Genomic DNA, 27,903 nt, shown 5'->3' on the forward strand with positions numbered 1-27,903 from the left:
TGGGCGGGGAGCTCGGACCCAAACGCACCCGGAAATGTAAAGCTCCAATCCACCCTCATTTCTCAAACCTCAGCTTCTCAGAAATGAAGCTGAAGAATGAATAACATTCAAAGCATTATTTAGCAATATAAAAAGCTTAAGTTACAGTTGCAAGAGATCATAAATGACCTAGAGGTAAAAAGAGATGCCAATCATTCTGGCTTGCATCAAAATATCATGCAAGTTCTATTCGACCAGATTCACTTCCTGATCATTTGGATCGACGTGATGCCAAGCAGCATACACTTTGCATGACATCTGCATGCAAGATGAAAAAAATTTACCTCTGTTCGACCACCTCCTCATTATTGACAGCTTGCAGTCTCTACACTCTCTTTCTCTGCCCCAGAAGTTGGCTGGGCCACATGCTACCAGGGCCCATATGCAAATACAGCAACTTTTCTCCCCGGAGTGAAGATTTCATCTTACCTACATAACTTCTTCAGCACCTGACCTGCAAGGGCTGAGGAGTTGGAGCAGTTTTGGTGGTTTCATAAACTGCGGAGTTGGAGTCGGATGATTTTTGTACCGACTACACAGCCCTGAATATCACCGTGATGGAATCTGCCAAAGACTGTTGCCGACATGCTGCCCGATTTTAATTCCAATAGATCTCTGACAGAAATCGATAGACATTTCTGATTGTAAGGAAAAAGGTTTTCTGCTCAATCAGGGGTGTGGCGGTAACTATGCGGGGTGGAGGCCTTAAAGGGGAACTGAAGAGAGGTATATGGAGGCTGCCATGGTTATTTCCTTTTAAGCAATACCAGTTGCCTGGCAGCCCTGCTGATCCTCTCTCTCTAATACTTTTAGCCATAGCCCCTGAACAAGCATGCAGCAGATCAGGTGTTTCAGACTTTAAAGTCAGATCTGACAAGATTAGCTGCATGCTTGTTTCTGGTGTTATTCAGATACTACTGCAGAGAAATAGACCAGCAGGGCTGCCAGGCAACTGGTATTGCTTAAAAGGAAATAAATATGGCAGCGTCCGAATACCTCTAACTTCACTTCCCCTTTAGGCCTCGTTCAGACTATACGCGCTGCCGTGCGCATTTTGGCAGCGCGTATAGTGTGCGACACGCAAGAACGGTAGAAGGGCATAGACAGCCCTTCTACCGTTCCCATCATATGCGCTGCGTGGCAGCGCGATTGCGCTATCGCGTGCTGCACGCATTTTTGGGAATCGCAGCGCAGATCCCATTCATTGTAATTAATGGGATCTGCAGCGCATAGGAGCGCAGATGGCTGTGCGATTGGACGCGTTGCGTTCCGATCGCACAGCCATCTGCGCTAAATGATGTGAACGAGGCCTAAAAGTGAACCTCCAGACTAAAAATCTACTCAGCAGCACTGAAAAGGCTTGGTGTTTCCTTAACAGTTTCACAGCATCAGAACTTTGTTTTTCATAACCAAGCCTCATTTTTAGCTGCACAGAAGCCAAATGCCCAGGCATTATTCCCCTGATGCTGTGCAAAGTACGATGGGATTTCTGATGTTGTTCTCATTGCCTAGCAACTGGGAGAGGTGCTCAGGACACAGGACAGTTGGAACTGTGTCTCATGCTCCCTGTCACCTCCTTTCAACAAAAAAATGGCTGCCCTATGAAAAAGATCGCTGACCACATGAAATCACAAACATTTGCCTGTTCTTTTAAAGAGACTCTGTAACAACAAAAACCTCCCCTGGGGGGTACTCACCTCGGGTGGGTGAAGCCTCCGGATCCTAATGAGGCTTCCCACGCCGTCCTCTGTCCCACGGGGGTCTCGCCGCAGCCCTCCGAACAGCCGGCGACTGTGCCGACTGTCAGTTCAATATTTACCTTTGCTGGCTCCAGCGGGGGCGCTGTGGCGACTTTCGGCACGGAAATAGACGGAAATACCCGATCTTTGTCGGGTCCGCTCTACTGCGCAGGCGCCGGAAACTTGCGCCTGCGCAGTAGAGCAGACCCGACGGCGATCGGGTATTTCCGCCTACTTCAGCGCCGACAGCCATCAGAGCGCCTGCGCAGGAGCCAGGAAGGTAAATATTGCGTCATGGCTGTACGGAGGGCTACAGCGAGACCCCCGAGGGATGCAGGACAGCGTGGGAAGCCTCATTAGGATCCTGAGGCTTCCCCCACCCGAGGCGAGTACCCCCCAGGGGCCGTTTTGTCGTTACAGTTCCTCTTTAAAACAGGGTGGGTAAGAGATTATATTACCTATCTATTCTAATTAACATAACTAATGCCTACACCAGAAACACCTGATCTAGGAAATTAGATTAGATTAGGTAGGGATTAGATTGTGAGCCCCTCTGAGGGACAGTTAAGTGACAAGACAATATATACTCTGTACAGCGCTGCGTAATATGTTGGCGCTATATAAATACTAAATAATCATCTACATGCTTGGTCAGGGTCTACGGCAATGGATCGGGAGAACATCCAGGCAAATGGCATTGTTTAACATTAAATAACTGAAGTTTGACTACATTTGCTGCATGCTTGTTTAAGATGTGTGATTCAGGCACTGCTGATGCATGAAAGATCAGCAGGGCAGCCAGGCAACTGGTATGGTTTAAAAGGAAATAAATATGGCAGCCTCCATATTCCACTGACTTCAGCTGTTTTGATTCGGAAAGTGAACAATGAATGAGCCATCAAGTGATTAAAGTGAATGTTTACCAACTTAAAAATAGAAAAGTCAGATACTAACTTAAGGAGAGGAAAGGCTCAGTCCTAATGAGCCTTCCCTCTCCTCTCCTGGTGCCCGGTCCCGCACAGGATCCCCCGTGGCAGTATTTGACCAGTTCGGTCAAATACTGCCACTTCCGCAGCCGAAGGGAGCTTTCGGAAGCCTTCGGGAGCACTCGGGCTCCCGAAGACGGGCCGCTCCATACTACGCATGCGCAAGCGCCCTCTATGACGCACTCGCACGTGCGTAGTATGGAGCGGCCCGTCTTCGGAAGCCCGAGTGCTCCTGAAGACCACTGAAGTCCCTGCGGCGGCGGCCGCGAACGGGGGAGCCAGCGCAGCACCAAGGGCACCGGGAGAGGAGAGGGAAGGCTCATTAGGACCGAGCCTTCCCTCTCCTTAGGTGAGTATCTGACTTTTTTATTTTTAAATTGGTAAACACTGGCCGTCGTTTTTTGGATCCAATCAGCCCAATACGTTTTGGATCGGCTCATGGGGAATTCCGTAGATGTGAAAATCTAATGATCAATTACGTGACAGCTTATCAAACAGCTATAATGGTAATTATTAGTTTCCGAATATAACTATTACCCAAAATTCCCGATCAGTTCAGGTTTGTAAAAAATAGCTTCAATTAATCCACACATCTATTTTCAGATATAAAAAAAAACCTCTGCCATCTATACATATTGCGACTACCTGGTAAACAATTTAATTTTGGAAATGTAGCTGAACGATAACTTGGCTAACTTGCAGCAGTCAGCACATTGGCCTGCGGACATTGCAACCGCAGAGTTTCATAAATACAAAGTCATTTTAATAAATTAGTACCCTAAAAATCACACCTACCTTATCACAAGCGGGTTCTAGAAGCATCTGTGTGGGAGTGTCCTCCAACACAAATGAGACAGATCTTTCTCTGATCGATTGTGATCAGAGAGATCTGTTGACTACCCATACACCGCAGGCAGATTCCCAATCAATTTTAGCATTAAACCTTACGGGAATTGGCGTTGTGACGCTGTCTCCTGCCCCTACCCAGAATGTTCTATGTCCCCCCTGATGCCCATGCATGTAAATACTTGACCTACCTGATGTCCGTGTCATACTTCCGCATTGGCGCCCCATGTGACTACCAGCCTATTGCAAGCGGGGTGGGTGTGTGACATATATGCTGGAAGTGACAATGGGCACTAATGAGGAAGTGGTGGACACTTGGGGGCAGGAGGCAGGTGCAGTATTTACACGTATAGGCACCAGGAGGCATTGAACATTTGGGAGGGACAGCGGCCAGGGGTTCCGTCACAACGACGGCGAGAACCACAGTGATTTCCCAGTATGTCCAAGCGAAACATTCAACCAATTTCGACCCGACATTAGTCGAAGCGTTAATCGGGCATACTTGTGGTGGAGCCAATCTTCATCTGATTCAACAATAATCAAATTAGGTGGTTGATCGGCGGCCAAGTCGACATATGTATGGCAATCTTATGCCTGGTACACACCATGCAATTTCCCATCAGATTGACGGGTCGAATCTATAATTTCCAATAGGTCCAATCTGATTTCCTGATCGATTTTGTACAGAAGTAATTGGAAAGTTGATCAGAAAAATGATCGGACCAGTTGGAAATTATTGATTCGACCTGTCGATCTGACGGGAAATTGCATGATGTGTATCAGGCATAATGCTAAGTACACACTATGCAATTTTCTGACAGATTTGCTGTCAGATCGATTATTTCCAACATGTCTAATCTGACTTCCGATTGATTTTCCGTTCACTTCTATGAAAAATCATTCAAGCAAAATCGATCAGAAATCAGGTCGGACATGTTGGAAATAATAGATCTGACAGTAAATCTGTCAGAAAATTGCATCGTGTGTACCTAGCATAATGCTGGGAATACACGGGTCAATTTTGACGCTCGTTTTCCGTGCTCGATTATGCGGGCGATTTTCTTATCGTCCATTCGTTTTTCTTATCTTTTCCCATTGTTCCCTATGCAAAACCAAATGCAGAATCGATCGGGCGGGAGATCGGACATGTCGGAAATGATCAATCGAGCCATCTAAATGGCTCAAAGTTGAGCGTGTATTCCCAGCATAGGCTGTATTTACTGCAGCTTCTGTTATCTGCTGTCTCTGAGCTAATGGGACTTCTCACAGGCTAGCCAGATAAGAGGGAGAGAAAGTTGTTCAGACCAAAGATAAAACCACTCAGAGGAAAATGCAGCAATGCCTCCCTCTGACCTGATCTCTAGTAGAGGAGCAAAGGCAGCAGCTGTTATCAGGCAGGAGTAGGGTGAGAATTCACACTGTAGTCAGAGGACAGATTTCATATAATGTCTAATAATAGTAATAATGATAGCTCTAATACACCTGGACTCTAATAATTATATTTAATGAGGACATATGAATGTAATAAGAGAGATATTAGAAGAACAGAGAGAGGCGTCACCTGGAGTTGCTCCTCTCACCGCCCCACCCGCCCGGTAGGGGGAGGGACTCGGCTGTCGCACCGGGAGCGCTGTGCGGGGACACTGGAGGGATAGCAGGGCTGTCCAGGCGTGAAGAGAACGGCCCGAGACGGCGCCCCGCCGGAGAGTCTGCAGAACTTCTAGCCCCGCCCCCTCCCCACATTCCAGCACTCCGCCAGGTGTGTCCTGCCCTGAGTGCCAGGTGGGGCGCCCGCAGAGCACGACGGGAAATGTAGTCTGCGTCCGCCTCGGCTCCTCCCCTCTACAAGCCGAACGCCGCTCTCATGGAACTACATCTCCCAGCGACTCCGAGACCAACCCGCGACTACATCTCCCGGCACCGCGCGCGGCATGGGAGAGATAAACTGGCGGCCAATGAAAAGTATGGAATGTCACCCCCTGTCTGCCGATTAGCTCCGCCCTCGCGCCTCTGCTGTCTCCCTGGCTACCGGGCTTGCTGGGAGAGTGGACGATCGCTCCGCCCCCTGCAGCGTCCGCTCTTCCGCCGGAGGTGGTGCTATGATGGTGCAGGAGAGCGGCATGGAGAGCTCCGGTAAGCAGCGGACCCGTATCCTACCACGTGCCGGGAGGCCTCCTCACACGTGACCGGCTCCGGTGTCTCATGGCATGGGGGCGGAGATGGGCGTAGCTAACATTCACCTCATCTGCCCATCACTGGAATTCCCCGCCTCCATAGTCCATGCCAAAACTCACTGCTGTCCCACACCTCCTCTGCATCTACCCTTGCTCCACCCCACACTTCCCCCCCACTCATGCCAACATACCAACCCTCCCTCCTCACCTATTGCTCTCTGATGCCAACATCTACCCTACACCTCGCCCCTCTCTAATGCCAACATCTACCCCTGCCCCACACCTCCCCTCCTCACACTGATTCCTCTCTAATGCCAACATCTACCACCCCCTCCCCTAATGCCACCATCTACCCCTGCCCCACACCTACTCTACATCTACTCTTGCCCCACCCCACACCTCTCACCCTCATGCCAACATCTATCCCTGCCCCACACCTCCCCTCCTCCATACCAACCCTCCCCACACCTCCCCCCTCTAATGCCAACATCTACCACTGCCCCGCCCCACACCTCTCACCCTCATGCCAACATCTACCCCTGCCCCACACCTCCCCCACTCCATACCAACCCTCCCCACACCTATCCCTCTCTAATGCCAACATCTGCCCCACCCCACACCTCTCACCCTCATGCCAACATCTATCCCTGCCCCACACCTCCCCTCCTCCATACCAACCCTCCCCACACCTCCCCCCTCTAATGCCAACATCTACCACTGCCCCGCCCCACACCTCTCACCCTCATGCCAACATCTACCCCTGCCCCACACCTCCCCTCCTCCATACCAACCCTCCCCACACCTATCCCTCTCTAATGCCAACATCTACCCCACACCTCCTATTCATACCAAAATCCATTCCACACCTCCCCCCTCATGCCAACATCTACCCCACACCTCCCCCAATAATGCCAACATCGACCACCCCTTCCTCTCATGCCAACATCTACCCCACACCTTCCCCCTCTCTAATGCCAAGATCTACCCCACACCTCCCCCCTCATGCCAACATGTACCCCACACCTCCCCCCTCATGCCAACATCTACCCCACACCTCCCATTCATATCAAAATCCAACCCACACCTCTCCTTTCATGCCAGCATCTACTCCACATTAGAGAAGACGCAGAACATTTATATTGTGCTTTTTGCCCTGATGGACTCAAAGGGCTGGAGCTGCAGCCTCTAGGCCATGCTCAGTAGGCAGTAGCAGTGTTAGGGAGTCTTGCCCAAGGTCTCCTAACTGAATAGGTGCTGGCTTACTGAGAAGAAAGAGCTGAAGTTCAAACCCTGGTCTCCTGTGTCATTAAACAGTACACTATCCAGCCACACCTCCCCTTCATACCAAAATCTACCCAACTTCTCCCCTTCATGCCAAAACCCTAATGCCAACATCTACCCCACACCTAATGCAAATATCTGCCAGACACCTCCCCCCTAATGACAACATTGACCCCACGCCTTGCCTTAATACCAAAATCCACCCCTTCCCACACACCAGCTCGCTGTAACACCAAAATTGGCGTTAGGCTAGTTGAAGGGACCCATGGCTGCACACACTAATTTGTATGAAATAGGAGACACAGCAGGAAACATTATCCATGCCACCAATCAAATTTGGTTTAGTAAAATAGAATAGGTAAAAAGAGAGATCCGACACCAGACCAGCTTCAAAAGCAAAACACCTCTTTACTCCCTCCCCAGTAATGTAGGCAGACAGCACAGTGTGGATGGCCTGACAGCTGTTTCACGGGTATCACCGGCTTCGTCAGTGGCCATAGATAAATCAGATTTTTCTGGGTCCTCTGACGAAGCGTGTCATACCCGTGAAACAGCTGTCAAGCCATCCACACTGCCATCTGCCTGTGGTACTGGGGAAGAAATAAAGAGGTATTTTGCTTTTGAGGCTGGTCTGGCACCAGAATCTTTCCTTTAACCTGTTCTATGCAGGGCTGTGGAGTCAGGGCAATTTTGGGTACCTGGAGTCGGAGTCAGTGGTTTCATAAACTGAGGAGTCGGAGTTGAAGTCGGATGATTTTTGCACCGACTCCACAGCTCTGATTCTATTGCAATGAGTTTTTAAATTGCCGGAGGCAAAGCTATGCACTGGACTCCACCAGTTACCAGTCTTTCGTGCCAACCACTTTGCTGTTCTCGTCCTTATCAAATTAGGCTTAGTAAAGGTTGGCCACAGGCAAGAGTCCTGGGCTCATTTTATTTGTAAAATAACTTTTCAGTACTTTGCAACTGACAAAGTACCAAAAAGTATATGAAAAGGTACTGTCAAAATTATTATGAGTATTTTCTTGCTTGCTGGGGGCTTAAAAGGCATTTTATTGACACATTTGAAAATATCACCATGGAGAAAACTCAGGGGAAAAAAAGTGAATTTATATAGGCCCGGTTGTGCAATTTTAGTGTTTCCTTCCCGGGTCCCCTATTTCTTAATAGATTAATAGACGCTACCAGATTGCCACGAAGAGGAAGCGGCCGTTGGTCTATAAGGTTTTCCGCTTGGTGCCTCAACTAGACTAATGGCCAGAACCTACCCCTGTCAGTAGTATGCTGCGGGCTTCAGGCAATGGTAAATGTTGTGGGGAGTTCCTATGGCTGGAAGGGTCACCAATCCTCCAAATGATCCAATCAATCCACACAATTCCCATAAGGAACTCAACCCTCAGCGGATGCTTATCCAACGAAGAACATTTATTCAAGTGTTACATGAGTATACACAGCATAATACTTCCAGCACAACGTTTCGGGCGAAGTGCCCTTTATCAAGTGCTCCTTGATAAAGGGCACTTCGCCCGAAACGTTGTGCTGGAAGTATTATGCTGTGTATACTCATGTAACACTTGAATAAATGTTCTTCGTTGGATAAGCATCCGCTGAGGGTTGAGTTCCTTATGGGAATTGTGTGGATTGATCAGAACCTACCCCTCACATCATCCCCATCTTACACCAAAATCTGTTCCTCCACACCTTCCCTTTCTCACACCACAGTCTACTCTCCCTACACACTACTTCCTTCTTACACCGAAGGCCCCTCTGCCCACCCTCATACCAAAATCTGCCCCCCCCCCCCCTTCTGCCTTAGCCAGAACGAAGAGCAGCTACTGCCCCTGCGCTGGATCGCGGTAGGTAAATATTGCGCTGGTTGACAAGCTTGTTGAGGAGGTTTCGGGGGAGCCAACGCTTGATTCCTCCAAGTTACAGAGGACAGGGAAGCCTCCTTGGGACCCTCCCGAGGTAAGCATTCCCCAGAGGGTTTTTTTGTTCGTTACAGAGTCTCTTTAAACGGATAGGTTGAGTATATGTTGTTATACCACCATCTTGTGGCACAGTGTAGTACAGCTATTGTATTGAATAGTATCATAATGTCCTCTAGTGTTAAAGGGAACTCAGCGCCTATGTAAAAAATATATAAAATTAACCTTCCCATAAAGGTGGTTTGTAATAAGAGTAGGCTGCGGGGGGTTGGGTTTGAGTGACTAGCATAACAGTATTTACCTTCGAGGGGCTGCTCCCTAGACCAGTGATGGCTAACCTTGGCACTCCAGTTGTGGTGGAACTACAAGTCCCATGAGGCATTGCAATACTCTGACAGCTCTAAGCATAACTCGGGGAAGCAGAGGCATGATGGGATTTGTAGTTTTGTCACAGCTGGAGTGCCATGGTTAGACCATCCTCTATGTAGGTTTCTCCATCTTCTGAAAGTATACCTGCAGCATTTTAAAGCTCCCAGCAGTGTCGTGTGCACTGATTTCCGAAATGCATGCTGGGAGTTGTAGTCCTTCGATATGAGTACATCTCCCGGCAGTCAGTGGCATGCGACACCGCCTGGGAACTGGAATCTGCGGACCTGCGATTCTCCCTGGGGAAGATGGAGTGTCCCATACTGACAAGGGGCTAAGGAAGATCCCCTCCCCCGAAGGCAAGTAATGCCAATCACCCCTATCAACATACCAACTTTATGGGGGTTTAATTTATATATTTTCCTAAATAGGTATTTGGGTCCGTTTAATTTAGCCATACACTAAACTTTTATTTTATTTTTTGCCCTATTAGGCATTTGAATTGACAAAAACATCTAATCGATCATAAAATTGAAGGAGATTTAAGTATTTACTATCAATATTACGATCGAGAGACTGAACCGCAATGTTTTGGCTGGTCAATTGTAATTTCAGTAGTACTAATGATCTTAATTACGATCGAAAAAAACATTGTATGGCCAGCTTTAAAAGGAACCCGAGGTGTGGGACTTATGGAAGCTGCTATATTTCCTTTTAAAGTGAACGTCCGGACTAAAAATCGACTCAGCAGCACTGAAAAGGCTCGGTGTTTCTTTAACAGTTTCACAGTATTAGAACTTTGTTTCTCTTATACAAGCCTCATTTTTAGCTGCACAGAAGAAAACTGCCCGGGCATTTTTCCCCTGATGCTGTGCAAAGCATGATGGGATTTCTGATGTTGTTGTTCTCATTCTGCTGTTTTGGTGCAATTTTTTCTTTTTTTACATTTTGAATTTGACATTTAAAGCCTAGCGCATGCAGCTGGGAGGGGTTATCAGGACACAGGACAGTTGGAATTGTCTCCTGCTCCTTGTCACCTCCTTTCAACCAAAAAGATGGCTGCCCCCATGACAAAGATGGCAGCCCCCATGAATCACAAACATTTGCCTGTTCTTTTAAAACAGGGTGGGTAAAAAATTATATTACCTATCTATTCTAATTAACATAGCTAATGTAACTTAATGACAGTATGTTTGTTTAGGCTGAAGTTCCCCTTTAAGCCATTCCAGTTGCCTCGCTGTCCTGCTGATCTTTCTGGTCTGTAGGGGACATACCTATGTAATCTCCACCGGTAGACTTGGGCACAGGATACAGTCGCTTTATGGCCGGTCGTTCCCGGCAACGTTAATTACTATTTCCCCCTCCAGCTCGATGTGGATAGTGGGGGAATTATATATTTTGTCTTCCAGCTATTGCTGGAGGCCGAATTATAGTGTTTTAAAATGTAACTTCAGCTCCGTCTTCTAACAGCGCCGAAGTAAATCCGTGTGCACCCAAATCTCCTGCGCTGTGATTACAGCAGTAGGGTCCAAATCTCATACCAGATACAAGCATGCAGCTAATCCAGTCAGACACGTCGGATCTGCATGCTTGTTCAGGGGCAATGGCTTAAAGTATTAGAGGCAGCTCAGGCGCATACATTTGAAATCGGTGCGGGAGACTTGGGTGCAGGATACAGCCGTTATATGGCTGATCCTGCTTCTGCACAAGTCCGGGCCGTGTTAATTACTATTCCCTCTCCAGGCCGCCATGGATAGTGGGGGAATGAAATAATTCGGCTTCCAGCGATTGCTGGAGGCCGAATTATTGTGTTTTTTAAGCAACCTCGGCTCTGTCTTCTGACGGCGCTGACATTACTCACTGTGCGCGCTGTAGATGTGATTCCTATTCTAGTCTCTGGTGGAGCCAGGCTCCACCCAAATCTAGCAGCGCCGAAAGCACTGCTCCGGCTCAGGCAGAGGATCAGCAGGACAGCCAGGCAATGTGCGTTATTTAAAAGGAAATAAACATGTCCGCCTCCAAATCCCTCTCACCTCGGGATCCCTGTAGGGTAGCCATACATTCACTGAGTTTTAAAGGATACCCTAAGTGACATGAGATAGACATGTGTATGTACAGTGCCTAGCACACAAATAACTAGGCTGTGTTCCTTTTTTTCTTTCTCTGCCTGAAAGAGTTAAATATCAGGTATGTAAGTGGCTGACTCATTCCTGACTCAGACAGGAAGTGACTACAGTGTGACCCTCACTGATAAACTCCCCTTTTTATCTCTTTCTTGCTCTCAGAAGCCATTTTCTACTAGGAAAGAGTTTTATAGTTGGAATTTCTTATCAGTGAGGGTCACACTGTAGTCACTTCCTGTCTGAGTCAGGACTGAGTCAGCCACTTACATACCTGATATTTAACTCTTTCAGGCAGAGAAAGAAAAAAAGGAACACAGCATAGTTATTTTTGTGCTAGGCACTGTACATACACATGTCTATCTCATCATGTCACATGTCACTTCGGGTATCCTTTAACCCCCTTGCCGGTCCAATTCCTGCGTCAAGGGGGCAGCGCAGCACTTTTAAATTTTTTTTTTTTTAATCATGTAGCGAGCCCAGGGCGAGCTGAGCAGCGCCATCCCCCCACCCACTCCGATCGCCTCCGGCGATCAGAGTAAGCAGGAAATCCCGTTCAGAACGGGATTTCCTGGTGGGCTTCCCCGGTCGCCATGGCGACGGGGCGGGATGACGCCACGGACGTCGGGACGTCAGAGAGAATCCCGATCCACCCCACAGCGCTGCCTGGCACTGATTGGCCAAGCTGCGGAAGGGGCCTGGAGGGGGGGGGGGGCGAAACGGCAGCGATTGTAATATGCACACAGCTGGCAAAATTCTAGCTGCATGCAATGAAAAAAATTATGCAAATCGGCCCAGCGCGGCCTGAGAAATCCTCCTGCGCAGGTTACCCCAAGCTGAGCTCGGGATAACCGGCAAGGAGGTTAATCAATATGTCAATCCATTTTTTTTCTCTACAGCAAAAATATGGTGATCACATAGAAGTCATTCTAATCTAAGCTCCACTTGTAGTGATCGGGTAGATTTTATCCAAGCTTTTCATCAAATATGTGTTTCAAACAAAGTTGCAGTGACACTGATGGGAAAAAAAACGATGTCAAACTATATGGTCAGACCTAGCTAATCGATCTACAGTCAATCAAAAGCATCTGAAATTCAAATTCCTGTGCAGTTTACTGAAATTTTCCATCCTGCTCGATCAACAGAATTTTGATTTTCATATTGATCAGCTGTCATCAATTGAACAACCAAAAATGTATTGAATTCACCCTCAGATTCTTTGTGTGTTTTGAACTGTTTTTCTATTTAAAAAGTGGACATTTGTGGGTTTTTGTAGGGAAATGCCGGTTCCAGTGCCCCGGAAACTTTGAACCTGTCGCGGAATGTAATGGAGGTGTGACCTCAGAACCTGATACAGAAATATGGCTGATCAAGGCGCCAGCTGATTTTACCCCAGAGAGGTAAGTCTGACAGTGTGTGAGAGTGGCAGTAAGTGACTTGTGTTCTTCATGTAGTGTGACACTAGTGTGTGTTATCCATAGACATAACACAAGTTGTTTAATGGACAACTGAAGTGAGAGGGTGCCATATTTATTTTCTTTTAAGCAATACCAGTTGCCTGGCTGTCCTGCTGATCCTCTGCCTCTAAAGCCCCATCTACACAATACGATTCTTTGTGCGATTTGATTACGATTCTATTTACGATTCGATTAAATCTGACATGTCCGATCGGGATTCGATTCAATTCGCCATTGCAAAACAATGGCAAATCAAATTGAATCGAATCCCGATCGGACATGTCGGATTTAATCGAATCATATATAGAATCGTAATCGAATCGCACAAAGAATCGTGTCGTGTAGATGGGGCTTAATACTTTCAGCCATAGACCCTGAACAAGCATGCAGCAGATCAGGTGTTTGTGACATTATTGTCAGATCTGACAAGATTAGCAGCATACTTGTTTCTGGTGTAATTCAAACACTACTGCAGCCAAATAGAACAGCCGGGCTGCCAGGCAACTGGTTTGTTTAGCAGGAAATAAATGTCAGCCTCCGTATACCTCTCACTTCAGTTGTCCTTTAAGTAATACTTTTAATGTGTGTTGTCTGTTGGGTGGCTGTAAGTTCTGTTGACCATGTGACATCAGCATGCATTTTTGTGTGCCTATGTAAGTCTAAAAGGGTGCACACACTGTATAATCAAAAAAGTGTTTTTAATCGATACATAATACATTATCCGATCACCTAATGGATGATACTGTTATGTATTGATAAATAGAAATATTTGATTATACACAGTGTGTGGACTTTTTTGGACTTGCATTGAACATTATTATTGGTCCAGCACCTGGGAAAACTGAATGGCGTTCAATCACACTTGTGCGGCTGTGAGTCCTGAATGCAGTGTGACACCAGCGTGCGTTCTTGTGTGACTGAGTCCTGCGGATTGTGTGTTCACTTTTTGTTGTGACTATCTGTCTTGCCTACTGCTTGATTAAGAAAGTGCTATTGTGACTGTTACCCGCCATTTGTCCTCTAAAGTGGACCTGAACTCTTGCACAGGACAGAAGGAAAGCCTAGAGAAATGCACCCTGTATGTATTTAGAGAGTTTAGCCTGTCTGATTTCCCCTCATCTGTGACTAATGGCAAGTGTAATTTGATCTCTCAGCTGTGTCAGCTGGCTGCCTCGGCAGTGCAGCTTATTTGTAAACACAGAATGTTAACACTTTGCCTGCTTCCATGTCACCTGACTGCCATGGCACATAAACTAATTTGAAAACACAGGATGTTAACAATATGTCTGCTTCCATGAATCAGGAAGTAGAAACAGTTCAAATTTATTTTAGGATCAGATTTATTTTACTTCCATGTAGAAACCGTGGGTATTTATTGCAGGATTCGTATCAGCTGTAACAAATGTTTTTTCCTTAAAGGTTATTATGCTGTTGCTTATCTTTTAGAACAGAGAAGTTGTTCTGAGTTCAGGTCCACTTTAAAAGTGCAGAACAAGCACTTTGGATTGTGGGAGTGTGAGGATATCAGGGAAGAAACATCAGTGTTCTCCCCAGAAATTTTTTCCAGCCGGGCAGCATTAAAAAATAGCTGGGTGGAACGTGACTAGGCAATTTTTCCCTGGCAATCTAGTTTTCCCCCCTGCCCTACACAGCCTTTCCTTGCGGTCCTGTTTTCCCCCGTCCAGTGCCCCCCCTCCAATATTTCCCCTGGGTCCAGTGTTCCCACTGTCCTGTGCTTCCCAGCCCCACTTCATCCTGTGTTCCCCCTGATGTATTCCTCAGGTCCAGTGTTCTCCCATCCCTCCCCTGGTCCTGTGTTCCCCCGAGTCCAGTGTCTCCGTGTTCCCCCTGTCCTGTGCCCCGCCCTGTGTTTCTTCTTGTCTAGTGTCCCCTCGCCTACTGTGTTCTCCAGGTCCAGTATTTCCCTTTCTTTTTTCGTCCCCCCCCCATCCGGTCCTGTGTTCCCCTTGCTGTGTTAAGCCATGTGCCCCTCACCTCCTCCATGCGTGGTGAGCATTTTACAGACCTTACTGAAAGTTGTATACTGTGAAAATCTGACTGTCACAGTCTCAGTTTTTGTATTTTAACCATTTCAGCCCGCAGGGATTTTTCACCTTCTGCATCCGAGCAATTTTCACCTCCCATTCATTCGCCAATAACTTTATTACTAATTATCACAATGAATTGATCTATATCTTGTTTTTTACGCCACCAATTAGGCTTTCTTTGGGTGGTACATTTTGCTAAGAATTATTTTTTTCTAAATGCATTTTCACAGGAATATTAAGAAAAATATGGAAAAAATTAAATATTTCTCAGTTTTCCGCCATTATAACTTTAAAATGCTACATGATACCATAATTAAAACCTATGTATTTTATTTGCCTATTTGTCCCGGTTATTACACCATTTAAATATTGTCCCTATCACAATGTATGGCGCCAAAATTTTATTTGGAAATAAAGGTGCATTTTTTCAGTTTTGCGTCCATCACTATTTACAAGCTTATAATTTAAAAAATATTCGTAATATACCCTCTTCACATGCATATTTAAAAAGTTCAGACCCTTAGGTAACTTTTTTTTTTTATTGTATTTTTTTCCCCTTTAAAATTTTTTGGGGGTAATTTTTGGTGTGGGAAATAAACCGTTCATTTTACCGTATATACTCGGGTATAAGTCGCAAAATTTAGGACTGACCCAAAGTACAAAAGTGGGGGGGGTCGACTTATAGTCACATAGTCCTAAATTTTGCGACTTACAGACTGTGTGGGGTGGGGGGGTGGGGTATGGATGTGGGGTGTGTGTGTATACTCACCATCCATCACTGGGCGCAGTGTCCTCTCTCTTCCACCTCACTCGCGCGTCTACCCCCTTCAGAGATGGTCCGGCTCCCGATGTCACATGACGTCGGGAGTGAAAGTTACAGCGCGAGTGGAGGAGAAGCGAGGAGAAGAGAGCAGACTGCGCCCAGCGGTGGATGTGGTAACGGACAGCTGCAGCGGCGGTGAAAGCGGGCAGTATGGAGGCAAACATCGCACCACAGCTTCTATCTTCCACCTACCACGCATCCCCTTGTGTTGATACCAGCGTCTCTCCTGTGATGATGTCATCACAGGAGACACTGGTATCAGCGCATGGGATGCCTGGGAGAGGAAGTAGATGGAAGATAGGTAAGATGTTTACCTCCATGCCCGCTCTCCCCACCGCTGCAGACTATACATGGGGGAAACTGTACCTGGCTGCCTATCAATGCTGGGGCATCTATACTGGCTATCTACCTATGCTAGGGGCAACTATACTGGCTACCTACCTATGCTAGGGGCAACTATACTGGCTACCTACCTATGCTAGGGGCAACTATACTGGCTACCTTCCTATACTGGGGACAACTATACCTGGCTGCCTACCTATGCTGGGGGCAACTATACTGGCTACCTATCTATACTGGGGGCAACTATACCTTGCTACATACACTGGATGCACCTACCTGCCTAGCCTATACTGGGGGTAACAATACTGGCTACCTATACTGGAGGCACATACCTGGCTGGCTTACATATAATTACATATAGACTTATACTTGAATAATTGAAAAAATCCACCTTGTGAGGGTCAAATTTGGGGGTCGACTTATACACTGGGTCGACTTGTATCCGAGTATATACGGTAAATGTAATAATGTGGGTTAATTTTATGAAAAAAATGTATGTAGATATAGTTTTACTATTTGGCCACAAGATGGCCCAAAAAATTTTTCGTCCTGGAAGCGAGAACTCAGGAAGCATAAGGGGGACGGGAAACACTTTTTTTTTTTCAGAAAGACCGCAGCCTCTGATGAGAAGCCGTCGGTTTTTCTGCTGGGGACTTAAATCAATGAATTGATCTCCAGGCTACTGGGGGGGGGGGGGGTGCTGAAGCGCGCAGCAGCTGCCTGGACATGAGGATCACGTCCAGGCGGTGTAAATGGTTAAAGTGTACCAGAGCTGTTCTAAATAATACGTTTTATACATACCTGGGGCTTCCTCCAGCCCCATACGCATGGATCGCTCCCACGCCGACATCCTCAGCCTTCTTGCTGCTTCGGTACCGGGTCCCGTCACTTCCGTCAGTCAGACCAGTCTATGCAGGAGAAGTGTGCCCTCTACGTATCTCTCCTGCAGCTGCTGGAGAGACACGCAAACAGTGCACTTCACTTACATCAGACTGGCTCCAACTGACGTCAGTGACGGGACCCGGTTCCTGAAGCTGCAGACAGCGGAGGATGGCAGCGTGGGAGCGATCCGTGCGGATGGGGCTAGAGAAAGCCCAGGTATGTATGAATCGTTTTATTTAGAACAGCTCTGGAACACTTTAAAGAATCTGCATTTTCTTGAGGCAAAATAAACTTTCTCTGTTTTCATAAATGAGCTGCTGTAGGTCAGAAAAGTCTGTGTACATATGACATGTCACTAAGCTGCCACTATTAGTTAATGCTGCTAGGGTTATGGCTCACTAGCAACAACTTTTCTTCGCATAGATGTTTTGTAGCCAACTAGAAGTCCTGGGTTCCCCCTGCTGTGTTTAGCCAAGTGTTTCTCACCTCCTCCGTGCACTCCAGCACTGTCACTCTATCCACTCCTCTCCCTGCTCAGTACACGTGACATGTAGCAGGAGATGCCGACCACTAGAGGCAGCAGTGAGTGGATAGACACACTATGCACTGAAGACGTGAGAGATGCTTGGTTGCAGAGTATTACTGGAGCTGCGCGCTGGGATGTACTTCCCTGCAGATCGCTCTGCATCTCTATCCGGGCGCTGGCTTGATTTAACCGGGCGGGGCGCTGTACTGAAATAGTCTAGGGAGAACACTGACCATAGGACTGTTTTGCAGCAGAGAGTGCATTTCTAGTTGTTCAGAGCTTTTTTGTATGACATGAATTCCTCATTAGTGTTGCTCGTTCTCCAACGCCGTTCAGCTACTCTAGAGCCCCTTTTCTGTAGTTTTGTGGCTTTGGTCTAGTGGAGTTGGTGACTGACACAATGAGGGCAGATATGGGTAAGAGGAGAGAGATGTATCCATGACTGCTGTGATGGAGCTGTGGTAGTGTGTAACTGCTGTGCCCGGGTCAGTGAAAGATAATGTGAGGAGAGGTGCCAGGGCATCAAAGAGTGCCTAGATGTGATCTCTGGCTGACTGTGTGTCTGTAGATAAACACCAACCTACTCAGAGTATGGCCAAGTCCCAAGAGTCTGATATCCAGGGCTCCTAAGAAATTATACTGTATTAGCTTTTCCATATCCTTTGAGACGTGTGTCGTGGTGTTATGTTTGCACTGTCAGTCTCAACCTGGAAAATGTGGTGGATGTTTGCTCTGGTCATACATGGTGCTTCCAATGAGGTGGGTGGAGCCGGGAGTTGGAAAGACGGGATTCCCTGCTTGGAGAGCTGGGTGATAGTGGTAGGGGGTGGGGTTTCCTGCAGGGAGAGCTGGGTGATAGTGGAAGGGGGCGGGGTTCCCTGCAGGGAGAGATGGGTGATAGTGGAAGGGGGCGGGGTTCCCTGCAGGGAGAGATGGGTGATGGTGGAAGGGGCGGGATTCCCTGCAGGGAGAGCTGGGTGACAGTGGAAGGGGAGTTCCCTGCATGGAGAGCTGGGTGATGGTGGAAGGGGCGGGATTCCCTGCAGGGAGAGCTGGGTGATAGTGGAAGGGGGCGGGATTCCCTGCAGGGAGAGCTGGGTGATAGTGGAAGGGGGCGGGGTTCCCTGCAGGGAGAGATAGGTGATAGTGGAAGGGGGCGGGGTTCCCTGCAGGGAGAGATGGGTGATAGTGGAAGGGGGCGGGGTTCCCTGCAGGGAGAGATGGGTGATAGTGGAAGGGGGCGGGGTTCCCTGCATAGAGAGCTGGGTATTAGTGGTAGGGGGCGGGATTCCCTGCAGGGAGAGCTGGGTGATAGTGGAAGGAAGCGAGGTTCCCTGCATGGAGAGCTGGGTGTTAGTGGTAGGGGGCAAGGCTTCCTGCAGGGAGAGCTTGGGTAATAGGGGAAGGGGGCGGGGTAGAGCTGAGTGGTAGGGCGCGGGGTCACCTGCAGGGAGTGCTGGGTGTTAGCGGTAGGGGGCGGGGTCACCTGCAGGGAGTGCTGAGTGGTAGGGGGCGGGGTCACCTGCAGGGAGTGCTGGGTGACAGTGGAGAAGGGTACTTGACGCATGCCTGGCATCTGATGTCCTCTCTCCCACCTCTCCTCCTCTGCAGCTTCAATTCTCACCGCCTCCCTCTTTCTGGCTACAAGATGCAGAAGGTGAAAGCCGCTGGCACCCGGAGGTTCTACCATGTGATGTCCTCCCCCAGCGCTGACACCCCTCTCCGGGCCTTCCTCCACCAGCAGGAAGCCCAGCAGGACAGATTGGCCTGCGCCCCTCCCTTTCAGGGCATCATCACAGTGGCAGAAGCTCACGGAGACCCCTCTGCTGTTCACAGCATTCCCGACAGACCACCCTTAACCATCCCAGAGGGACTGAAGCAGAGATACCAGCCATTTGGTGCCCTTCCCCCGAGGATGACTGGCAGCAGTGGGGGGGTATTGCAGTCATCTGGGAGCAGCAAGAAGAAAAAGAAAGCGAAGAAACGCAAGCACCAGGAATCTCAAGACTGACCCTTATTAACAGGGCGACAGAGAGAACATTGCTAGGATAGGAAGGGACATTGGAATAAGTAATAAATATCTTATTTTCATAAGTGTCACGGCTGGACTGCATATCTCCAGTAAGCCACTAGATGTCATCCTTGTGCCGGGAAACAACATGAAATACACTACTGCAACGAGAATGGGAATAGGAGTGCAGCTATGAACAGACCATACATGTCAAACTCCAGCCAGCGGGCCAGATCTGGCCTGCAGAGCCCTCAAATTTGGACCTCAGGTGGTTTCCCCTTTTTGCATTATGTTTGGTGCACTTAAGATTACCAGAAAAGCAATATTGGAGGTGAAGCCCTAGATTATTATGGAGGCCATATGGGGGATTGAGTGGGAAAGCACTAGACACCAGGGAACTGTACAGGAGAGGAAGGAGGGGGGAGCAGTAGACACCAGGGAACTGTATAGGGGAGAGGGGAGTCACTAGACACCAGAGAACTGGGCAGCACGGTGGCGTAGTGGTTAGCTCTCTCGCCTTGCAGCGCTGGGTCCCTGGTTCGAATCCCAGCCAGGGCACTATCTGCAAAGAGTTTGTATGTTCTCTCCGTGTCTGCGTGGGTTTCCTCCGGGCACTCCGGTTTCCTCCCACATTCCAAAAACATACGGATAAGTTAATTGGCTCCCCCTAAAATTGGCCCTAGACTACAGTACTTACACTACATAATATAGACATATGGCAATGGTAGGGATTAGATTGTGAGCTCCTTTGAGGGACAGTTAGTGACAAGATATATATACACTGTACAGCGCTGCGTAATATGTCGGCGCTGTATAAATACTAAATAATAATAATAATAACTGTATAAAGGAAGGAGGTGGGCACTAGACAAGGGTACTGTATAGGGGAGGGAGGACCAGTAAACACCAGGGGAACTGTATTGGGGAGGGGGAGAAGTCACTAGACACCAGGGAACTGTATAAGGGAAGGGTGGGTGTTAGACTCCAGGGAACTCTAGGTAATGGAAGGGAGTTATTAGATACCAGGGAGCTTTATAAGAGTCCCTGGTGTCTAATAGCCACTAGACATTGAGATTGGCCCACAACTTAGTCCCAGTGTTTAATGTCGGCCCACTTGATTTCTGAGTTTGACACTCCTGGGCTAGACAGATGCTGGTGGTGGGGGATTCAATAGTTAGGCGCACAGATAGGGTGATCTGTAAAAGGAACCATGAATGCCGTACAGTGTGTTGTCTCCAGGGTGTTCAGGTTCAGCATGTAGCGGATCAAATTGACATTATTGGGTGGGGGCTGGGAAGACCCGGCTGTCATGTTACACAATACTACCAATGACGAGGTTAGTAGGAGATAGAAGGTCTTCAAAAATGATTTCAAGGTATTAGAAGATAAACTTAAAGTTATCCTGGACAGGAGAGAAGAATACAAAGAAATCCACCCTAAGGGCTAAAACTCACTAGAATGATTTTGTAAGCGTTTAGGGAGCAATTCAAAACGCTAGCGATTTCCCTAAACGCTCAGCTAATGTTAATGGATGGGCCAAATTCCACTGGAGCGATTGTGATTACCAAAAATCGCAAATGCAGGACATGCAGCATTGTTAGAGTTTAGCATTCGCGTTTCTGCAATGTAAAGTATATAAACGTAATTGCTCATCAAAACCTACACAGAGCGATTTGCTAGCGGTTTCAAATCACTGCACACTAAAAAATTTAAAATAATTGAAAGGACCAACCAGAATTAAAAACACTAATTGCTACACAATTGCTGGCACAACGCTTACACTTTTTAAAATCGCTACCAAATCGCCAAAAAAAAGCTCATGAAATTGCTTACAAAGCGCTCATTAAAAGCGGTTAGCGATAGCGCTTTGTAGTGTGTTCCAGGCCTCTATGTGTTTATAGAAAACAGCTTGTTTCATTATCCCTCCTCAGCAAGTAATGAGCTAGTGTAATTTGACGATAGTCGGCAATTTCACTTTAGAGTTGCAGCGCCACCCGGAGGATGGAAGCATAACTGCAGCGCTGGAGCCAGGAAGGGGAATGATTGCTGGGGCTGTGCAGATCTCCTTAGCAGCATGATTTTTTCCAGGTTTTAGGAAAGCTGGGTGACAGTGGAAGGGGTCAGGGTCCCCTGCAGGGAGAGCTTGGCTGATGAGCTTTTTGTCCCTAGACTTGTGCAAAGGACATGGTTTGCGTATGGAGGAAATTTTGTCATCTGTTTAGGAAAGGGTTCTTTACAGAAGGAACGTTTGGATGCTTTCTTGGCATTGAAGGACATCGAGGCTATAATTACTAGGTAACTCCCAACAGTGTTTATTTAGGGGTTTTATCTGATTACCATATGGAGTCGGTGGATAATTTTTTTTTCCCTTTTTAGGGCTAATTGATCCAAGCCTTAAAGGGGTTTTCACTTTCATCTGGTTCAACTGAGATATGTGAGGATGCAGGCCAGTGTTGTACCATGTTTTCTGGTTTTAGGCCCCGTTCACCAGAGTTGCTCAACTTCGAATTCGGGTGAAACCCGGATAGTTGCTTTCCGGATTTCACCGTTAATTACAATCACCTGTGTGGGCGGGGTGTTCAATCTTACTTAGCTGACGTCTTCTTAGGTCCATCCCTCGGCGCCTTCCATGATGCGGTCCACGCGCGTCACGCAAGTACAAACACTTCCTCCTTCAACCCAGAAGGAGGAAGTGTTTGTACTCACGTGACCGCGTTGAGGGAGGCGCCAAGGGACGGACCTAAGAAGACGTCAGCTAGGCCATTGGAAATACACCCTAAGGGCCGGTTCACATTACAGCGGATGCAAAGCGGAAACGTTAAATGCATCCGTCTGTTTCGCATCCGCTTGGAGCAATTTCGCCCTCCGCCCATTCATTTCGATCACATATCCTGCGTCAATCTCGTCTGCCCATTTGCATTGCCGCTCACCTGTCCTACCGCCGCTCACTCTGTTAAGTCGGAGGCTGGCATGAGCATGGGGCTCTCCATAGGCTGCCTAAGGCCACTTCTCCCTAGCAACAGGGAGAATTTTCATTGGTCCACCATGAACCAATGAGAATTATCTCTGTTGTTGAGGATTCCCATTGGTCCACCAAGCTGTATACAAAGGAGCAATCGGCAGCGGGACATAGGAGTATTCCATCACAGCGGCAATCTAAACGGGAGAAGCAGACGCAGCAACTACCCTAATGAGAACAGACAGTGTCCATTCTCATAGGCTTTCATTGCATACATTTTCCTGTAAATCATGCTAAGCCCAGACTCTGTGTTTAGCTTAAGTTGCGCAGCAAGCAGATCTTTTTTTTTTTTTTTTTTTTTTAACAAGTGGAGGCTGATCCTATTTTTAACATTAGGAGCCGCTCCCTGCATTTAAGCGGAGCTTAAAAAAAAGTTAAACAGTCTGTTTTTTAAGCAAGTATGAACCAGCCAGGGGCGTAGCAATAGGGGTTGCAGAGGTAGCGACCGCATCGGGGCCCTCCCTCAAACACAATATTAGCTCTCTTTTGGCCCTGTGCTGGTAATAATCACTTCTATAGATGCTTTAAATAGTAGTAATCATTAACAAGCTGCTCCCCATCCCCTACTTGCACCTCTGACACTGTGGAAATTGTTGGCAGGTTTTGGTGCGCCGTATCAATTGTTATGTATACAGTGCTTGGGGGGCCCCATATAAAACTTGCACTGGGGCCCAAAGCTCTTTAGCTACGCCACTGGAACCAGCCCCAACTATGCAACTACAGGTCGAGAAACAGAGCAACGGCCAGATTATCAGCACAAACTCAGACAGACCAAATGTTTGATAAAATCATGTCATGATTACATTAAACAGGTGCAAAAAAACAAAACAAAAACATTATAATACATTCTCGCTAACAACTGATAGGCACTCGCAGAGGACTCTCAGCTGCTAGTCACATGGGAGTGACCAGTCACACAATGCTATACAGATGTGAGCCTCAGCGGAGGACCATGGGGCTCATCTACTGAGGCTCCTACAGGCAGGGCGTCATCAGAAGTCTTGCAGGCCTGGTCTGGACTACAGGTGGTCAACGACCGGAGATGATAAACGAGATGATGCAGGATTATGCAAATCGTCAATGCAAATTTAGGCCCCATTGAAGAGGAACCATAATATCATATAGTAGAATGAAGTAATTTATTTAGGGTATCCACTTTTACTTTAAGGCCTCTTTTCCACAGACAGTTGAACAATGTGCTCAGCAAGCAGTTACCAGGCAGCAGTGAGAGTTTGAGAGGCATTTCACTGCCTATCAACTGCCCGTGGAAAAGAGGCCTAAATAGCCTGGTCTCAGCATCAGGAACTCTTCCTATAGCTATATATAGCTGTATGTTGGTATGTAGCCCTGCCTTCCCAGTGAGGCTTAGCCTAGGCTGTTTATTATGTGAAAATCCCCTCGAGCATTCTGGGAGACCAGAGATCTTTTCTACTAGTCTTAGGACTCTCAGGAAACGAACATTCCACGGAGAACACCTTCCAGTACCAGGGGGGTTGATTTTACAACGGGCAAATACTGACTAAATAATCTATAAATGAATACTGTAAACAATAAGCAATTTTATTAATTATTTTCACTACAGTTTCCATGTCACACTAAAGTGTGTTGCTGATCGCCAGCGACCAGCAAAGCGTTATGGCAACGTATTTAAATGTAACTTTCCCGATGTGATTCTTATTTCCTGAAATAAAACTCAATCTCTGTACAATCACTTAAAAAAAATGGCTGCATAATTGCGATTGCAAAAACACAATAGCAAGTGTGAACCTGCCCTTATGCAGCTTGAAAATGGACCAATATAATCCATCCATGGTTCGTTTTCAAGATGCATAAGTTTGCATTGAAAATTTGCATAATCCTGCAACAACTCAAAATGACTTACATCTCATTGGCCATCGGCATGCCAATGATTCCAGCTTGTATGTAAATTGTATGCAGCATTCGAAAAATGCACTTTGGTCCCTTCCGTGCTGAATCGCAACGCATGGATGGAACGGTGAGGTCTCTGCACTTCTGATATCACCGCAGATTGCACATACCAGGCGTTGCTGATAGCGTGATTTGCAACGCATGAGTGGGGAAGAGGCCTCCCAGCTGAATTTAATAGAATAGGCCGAATTGCATACAAGTTACATTACATTTTTATGCAAGACAGTATTATGCTCTCATTGACTATCTGTAGTCAGGAGAAATGACTCCCATGTCTGCGATTAGGTGGGGAGAGTCAAGTCGGGGTTCAGCTGGGGTTGCTGAAAATTTGGTAAACAGAAGTAACATTTAGGCCTCTTTTCCATGGACTGTTGAACTGTGTGCTCAGCAAGCAGTGATAAGGCAGCAGTGAGCAGTTACCAGGTAGCGGCAAGCAGTTGTGAGAGTTTGAGAGGCATTTCACTGCCTATCAACAGTCCGTGGAAAAGAGGCCTTAATGAGATGCTCCTAATAGGGATGGTCAATGAGATGTAAATAATTTGGAGTTGATGCAGGATAATGCAAATGTATGCAGCTTATTAAAAATGAATGAATCGAATTTTACCCCAGCAGGATTTTCAAGCTGCATACAACATTTGTATAATGCTGCATCAACTCAAAATTATTTGCATCACATTCACCATCCCTAATTGCAAGTTATGCAGTTTGTAAATGGACCAAACAAATGCATACATTCACGCATACTTTGGAACTATTTATATCTCATTGCCTATCTTTTGTTATATAATGTTCTCAGGACAGCTGTGACTATTATAATAAACACAGGTTGTCCTGAATTTAGCAGTAAATGTGAATCCTATTGTCACATGCCTAACTCGTCATCCAGCAACCTTTACTATGGTCTGATACGACCTTCACCCCACCTAGCAGCAGACTGGTAATGCATCCCTCTCAGGTTTACAGCATGATGTGTGCTCTTTAGTATTCTCCAACCTGGAAGAACCTCAATGAATACAACTAGGGATGGTCAATAAGATGCAAATCATTTTGAGTTAATGCAAGATTATGCATATTTTGTATGCAACTTGAAAATAGACCAATCAAATTTTACCTTAGCAAGATCTGATTGGTTCAGTTTCTAGCTGCATAAATTTGCACACAAAATTGTCATAATGCTGCATCAACTCGAAATTGTTTGACCATCTCATTGACCATCCCTAAATCAGATCAGTATTCCTCTCTACTCCCTGGTATCTGCTATTAATAGAGGACATTTTCTTTCTCACGCTTGAGTATTAGAGTCTCTGGTGATGTCACACACTTCACTGATGATGTCATTGTCTCATGTGTGTTGACATTTTCTGTTGGGGAGGGAGTAGTGTCCATGTGGGAGGAGCTTCCTGTTGATATTGTCTCTCCAGCATCCACATCCATTGAGGACTTTGGAACTTTTCGGTATCCTCCACTTAGTTCCATGGCTCTCCGTAGTCGCTCCCATCCCCCTTCTTCCCCACGCAGGGCCCGTTCGTATAGTCTGGTGTGGGCCCTCAGTTCCCTCACTGAGCGCTGGGTCTCCCGCGACCGTCTCAGCAGAGAAAGAGAGCGGAGGGAGACGTCTAACAAGTAGGAAGCAGGGAGTCTGTTCACAGAAGGGGTGGAGCTGCCAGAGGTCGGAGTGGGGTCAGGGGCTGGCGTTGGGGGAGGGGCCTGGCGTGGAGCAATCCTGGGATAGGATCGGAGAATCGGAAGGTAGGATGAAGGACAGGGACGCTTCCGATGACGGCGTGCGGGAGGCTGGAGGACCAGTAAACGAGTCTAGAGAAAAAGAACAGGAAAACAGGCTCGTCACAATCGCTGCAGCTTTAGTAACATCGCATACATACTACAGGATTCATGTATTAAAGGACAACTGAAGTAAGAAGGATATGAAGACCTATTTATTTCCTTTTAAAGGGGAACTGAAGTAAGAGGTATATGGAGGCTGCCATATTTATTTCCTTTTAATCAATACCAGTTGCCTGGCAGCCCTGCTGGTCTATTTCTCTGCAGTAGTATCTGAATAACACCAGAAACAAGCATGCAGCTAATCTTGTCAGATCTGACTTTAAAGTCTGAAACACCTGATCTGCTGCATGCTTGTTCAGGGGCTTTGGCTAAAAGTATTAGAGGCAGAGGATCAGCAGGAGGGCCAGGCAACTGGTATTGCTTAAAAGGAAATAAATATTCAGTTGTCCTTTAAAAGAGACCTGAAGTGAGAAGAATATGGAGGCTGCCATATTTATTTCCTTTGAAACAGCACCAGTTGCCTGGCAGCCCTGCTGTCTGAATCAGACACCTGAAACAAGCATGTAATAAATCCAGTCAAACACCTGATCTGCATGCTTGTTCAGGGGTCTATGGCTAAACGTATTAGAGGAAGAGGATCATCAGGACAGCCAGGCAATCTGTATTCTTTAAAGGAAACTCGAGGTGAGAGGTATATGGAGGCTGCCATATTTATGTCCTTTTAAACAATACCAGTTACCTGGCAGTCCTGCTGATCCTCTGCCTCTAATACCGTTAGCCATAGACCCTGAACAAGCATGCAGCAGTTCCGGTACTCTTGGCTTGTTCCAGGGTTTTGACTCAGACACTACTTATGCCAGAAGATCAGCAGGGCTGCCAGGCAACTGGCATGGTTTACAAGGAAATAAATATGTCAGCCTCCATATTCCTCTCACCTCGGGTTCCCTTTTAAAAAAAATCACATCCCTCCTGTGGCGTACCTAGGCCATCTGACACCTATTGCTGGGTGTTAAATGTTACCGCCCACCACCTGAGTGCAGCGTGCTAAGCGCGCCACGACACTGCGCTGGTTAGGCGTTAGTAGGTGTGGGGGGAGGGGAAGAGATGTGTGCTATTGTTAGGCATAGGGGAGGGAAGGTAGTATTGGTATGGGGGTTGTTAGTGTAGGTAAGGAGGGGGAGATAGCGTTAGGCGTAGGTATAAGGGCTTGTTTCCACTGTTGCGACGCGATTTCGCCGGCATTCCGACGCTTGTAAAAACGCATGCGGATGCGTTTCCGCATGCGTTTTTACCCGCGATTTCGCATGGCAGGGTGCCATGCGAAATTAACCATGACACTGCCAGGGCAAAATAAAATTGAAAAAGGTGAGAAATCGCACGCGAAATCGCGGGTAAAAACGCATGTAACAAACGCATGCGTTTTTACTATTAAATACATTAGCGGCGATTCGCATGCATTCCACTCGCAGGCGAATTCGTTGGCTCTTTTGTGCGTTTTTTTACCGCTGAAAAAAACGCACCTCAACAACGCTACAGTGGAAACAGGCCCATCCACTTGCATTACATGTGCGAATCCGCATGCGTTGGACGCATGCGGATTCG

General features: G+C 47.2%; 2 protein-coding genes across 5 annotated transcripts in view; one reads left to right on the forward strand and one right to left on the reverse strand.

Moving 5' to 3' along the window:
• The first annotated feature begins 5,595 nt into the window (after nucleotides 1–5,595).
• On the forward strand, nucleotides 5,596–19,651 carry POLR1G (RNA polymerase I subunit G). The gene is made up of 3 exons (XM_068249272.1): nucleotides 5,596–5,743; nucleotides 12,756–12,879; nucleotides 19,169–19,651. Exons 1-3 carry the CDS (start codon nucleotides 5,710–5,712, stop codon nucleotides 19,566–19,568), a joined length of 558 nt encoding a protein of 185 aa, XP_068105373.1. The 5' UTR covers nucleotides 5,596–5,709; the 3' UTR covers nucleotides 19,569–19,651.
• Nucleotides 19,652–23,365: 3,714 nt separating this feature from the next.
• LOC137528663 (uncharacterized) overlaps nucleotides 23,366–27,903 on the reverse strand; it is a 46,732-nt gene continuing 42,194 nt past the window's right edge. For all 4 annotated transcript variants that reach the window (XM_068250088.1, XM_068250086.1, XM_068250090.1 and 1 more), the window contains exon 4: nucleotides 23,366–26,331. In XM_068250088.1, coding sequence (XP_068106189.1) covers nucleotides 25,777–26,331 — 555 coding nt within the window. In that variant the 3' untranslated portion in view covers nucleotides 23,366–25,776. The remainder of the gene's footprint in view (nucleotides 26,332–27,903) is intronic.

Source organism: Hyperolius riggenbachi, chromosome 8 (genome assembly GCF_040937935.1).
Source record: "Hyperolius riggenbachi isolate aHypRig1 chromosome 8, aHypRig1.pri, whole genome shotgun sequence".
NCBI lineage: Eukaryota > Metazoa > Chordata > Amphibia > Anura > Hyperoliidae > Hyperolius > Hyperolius riggenbachi.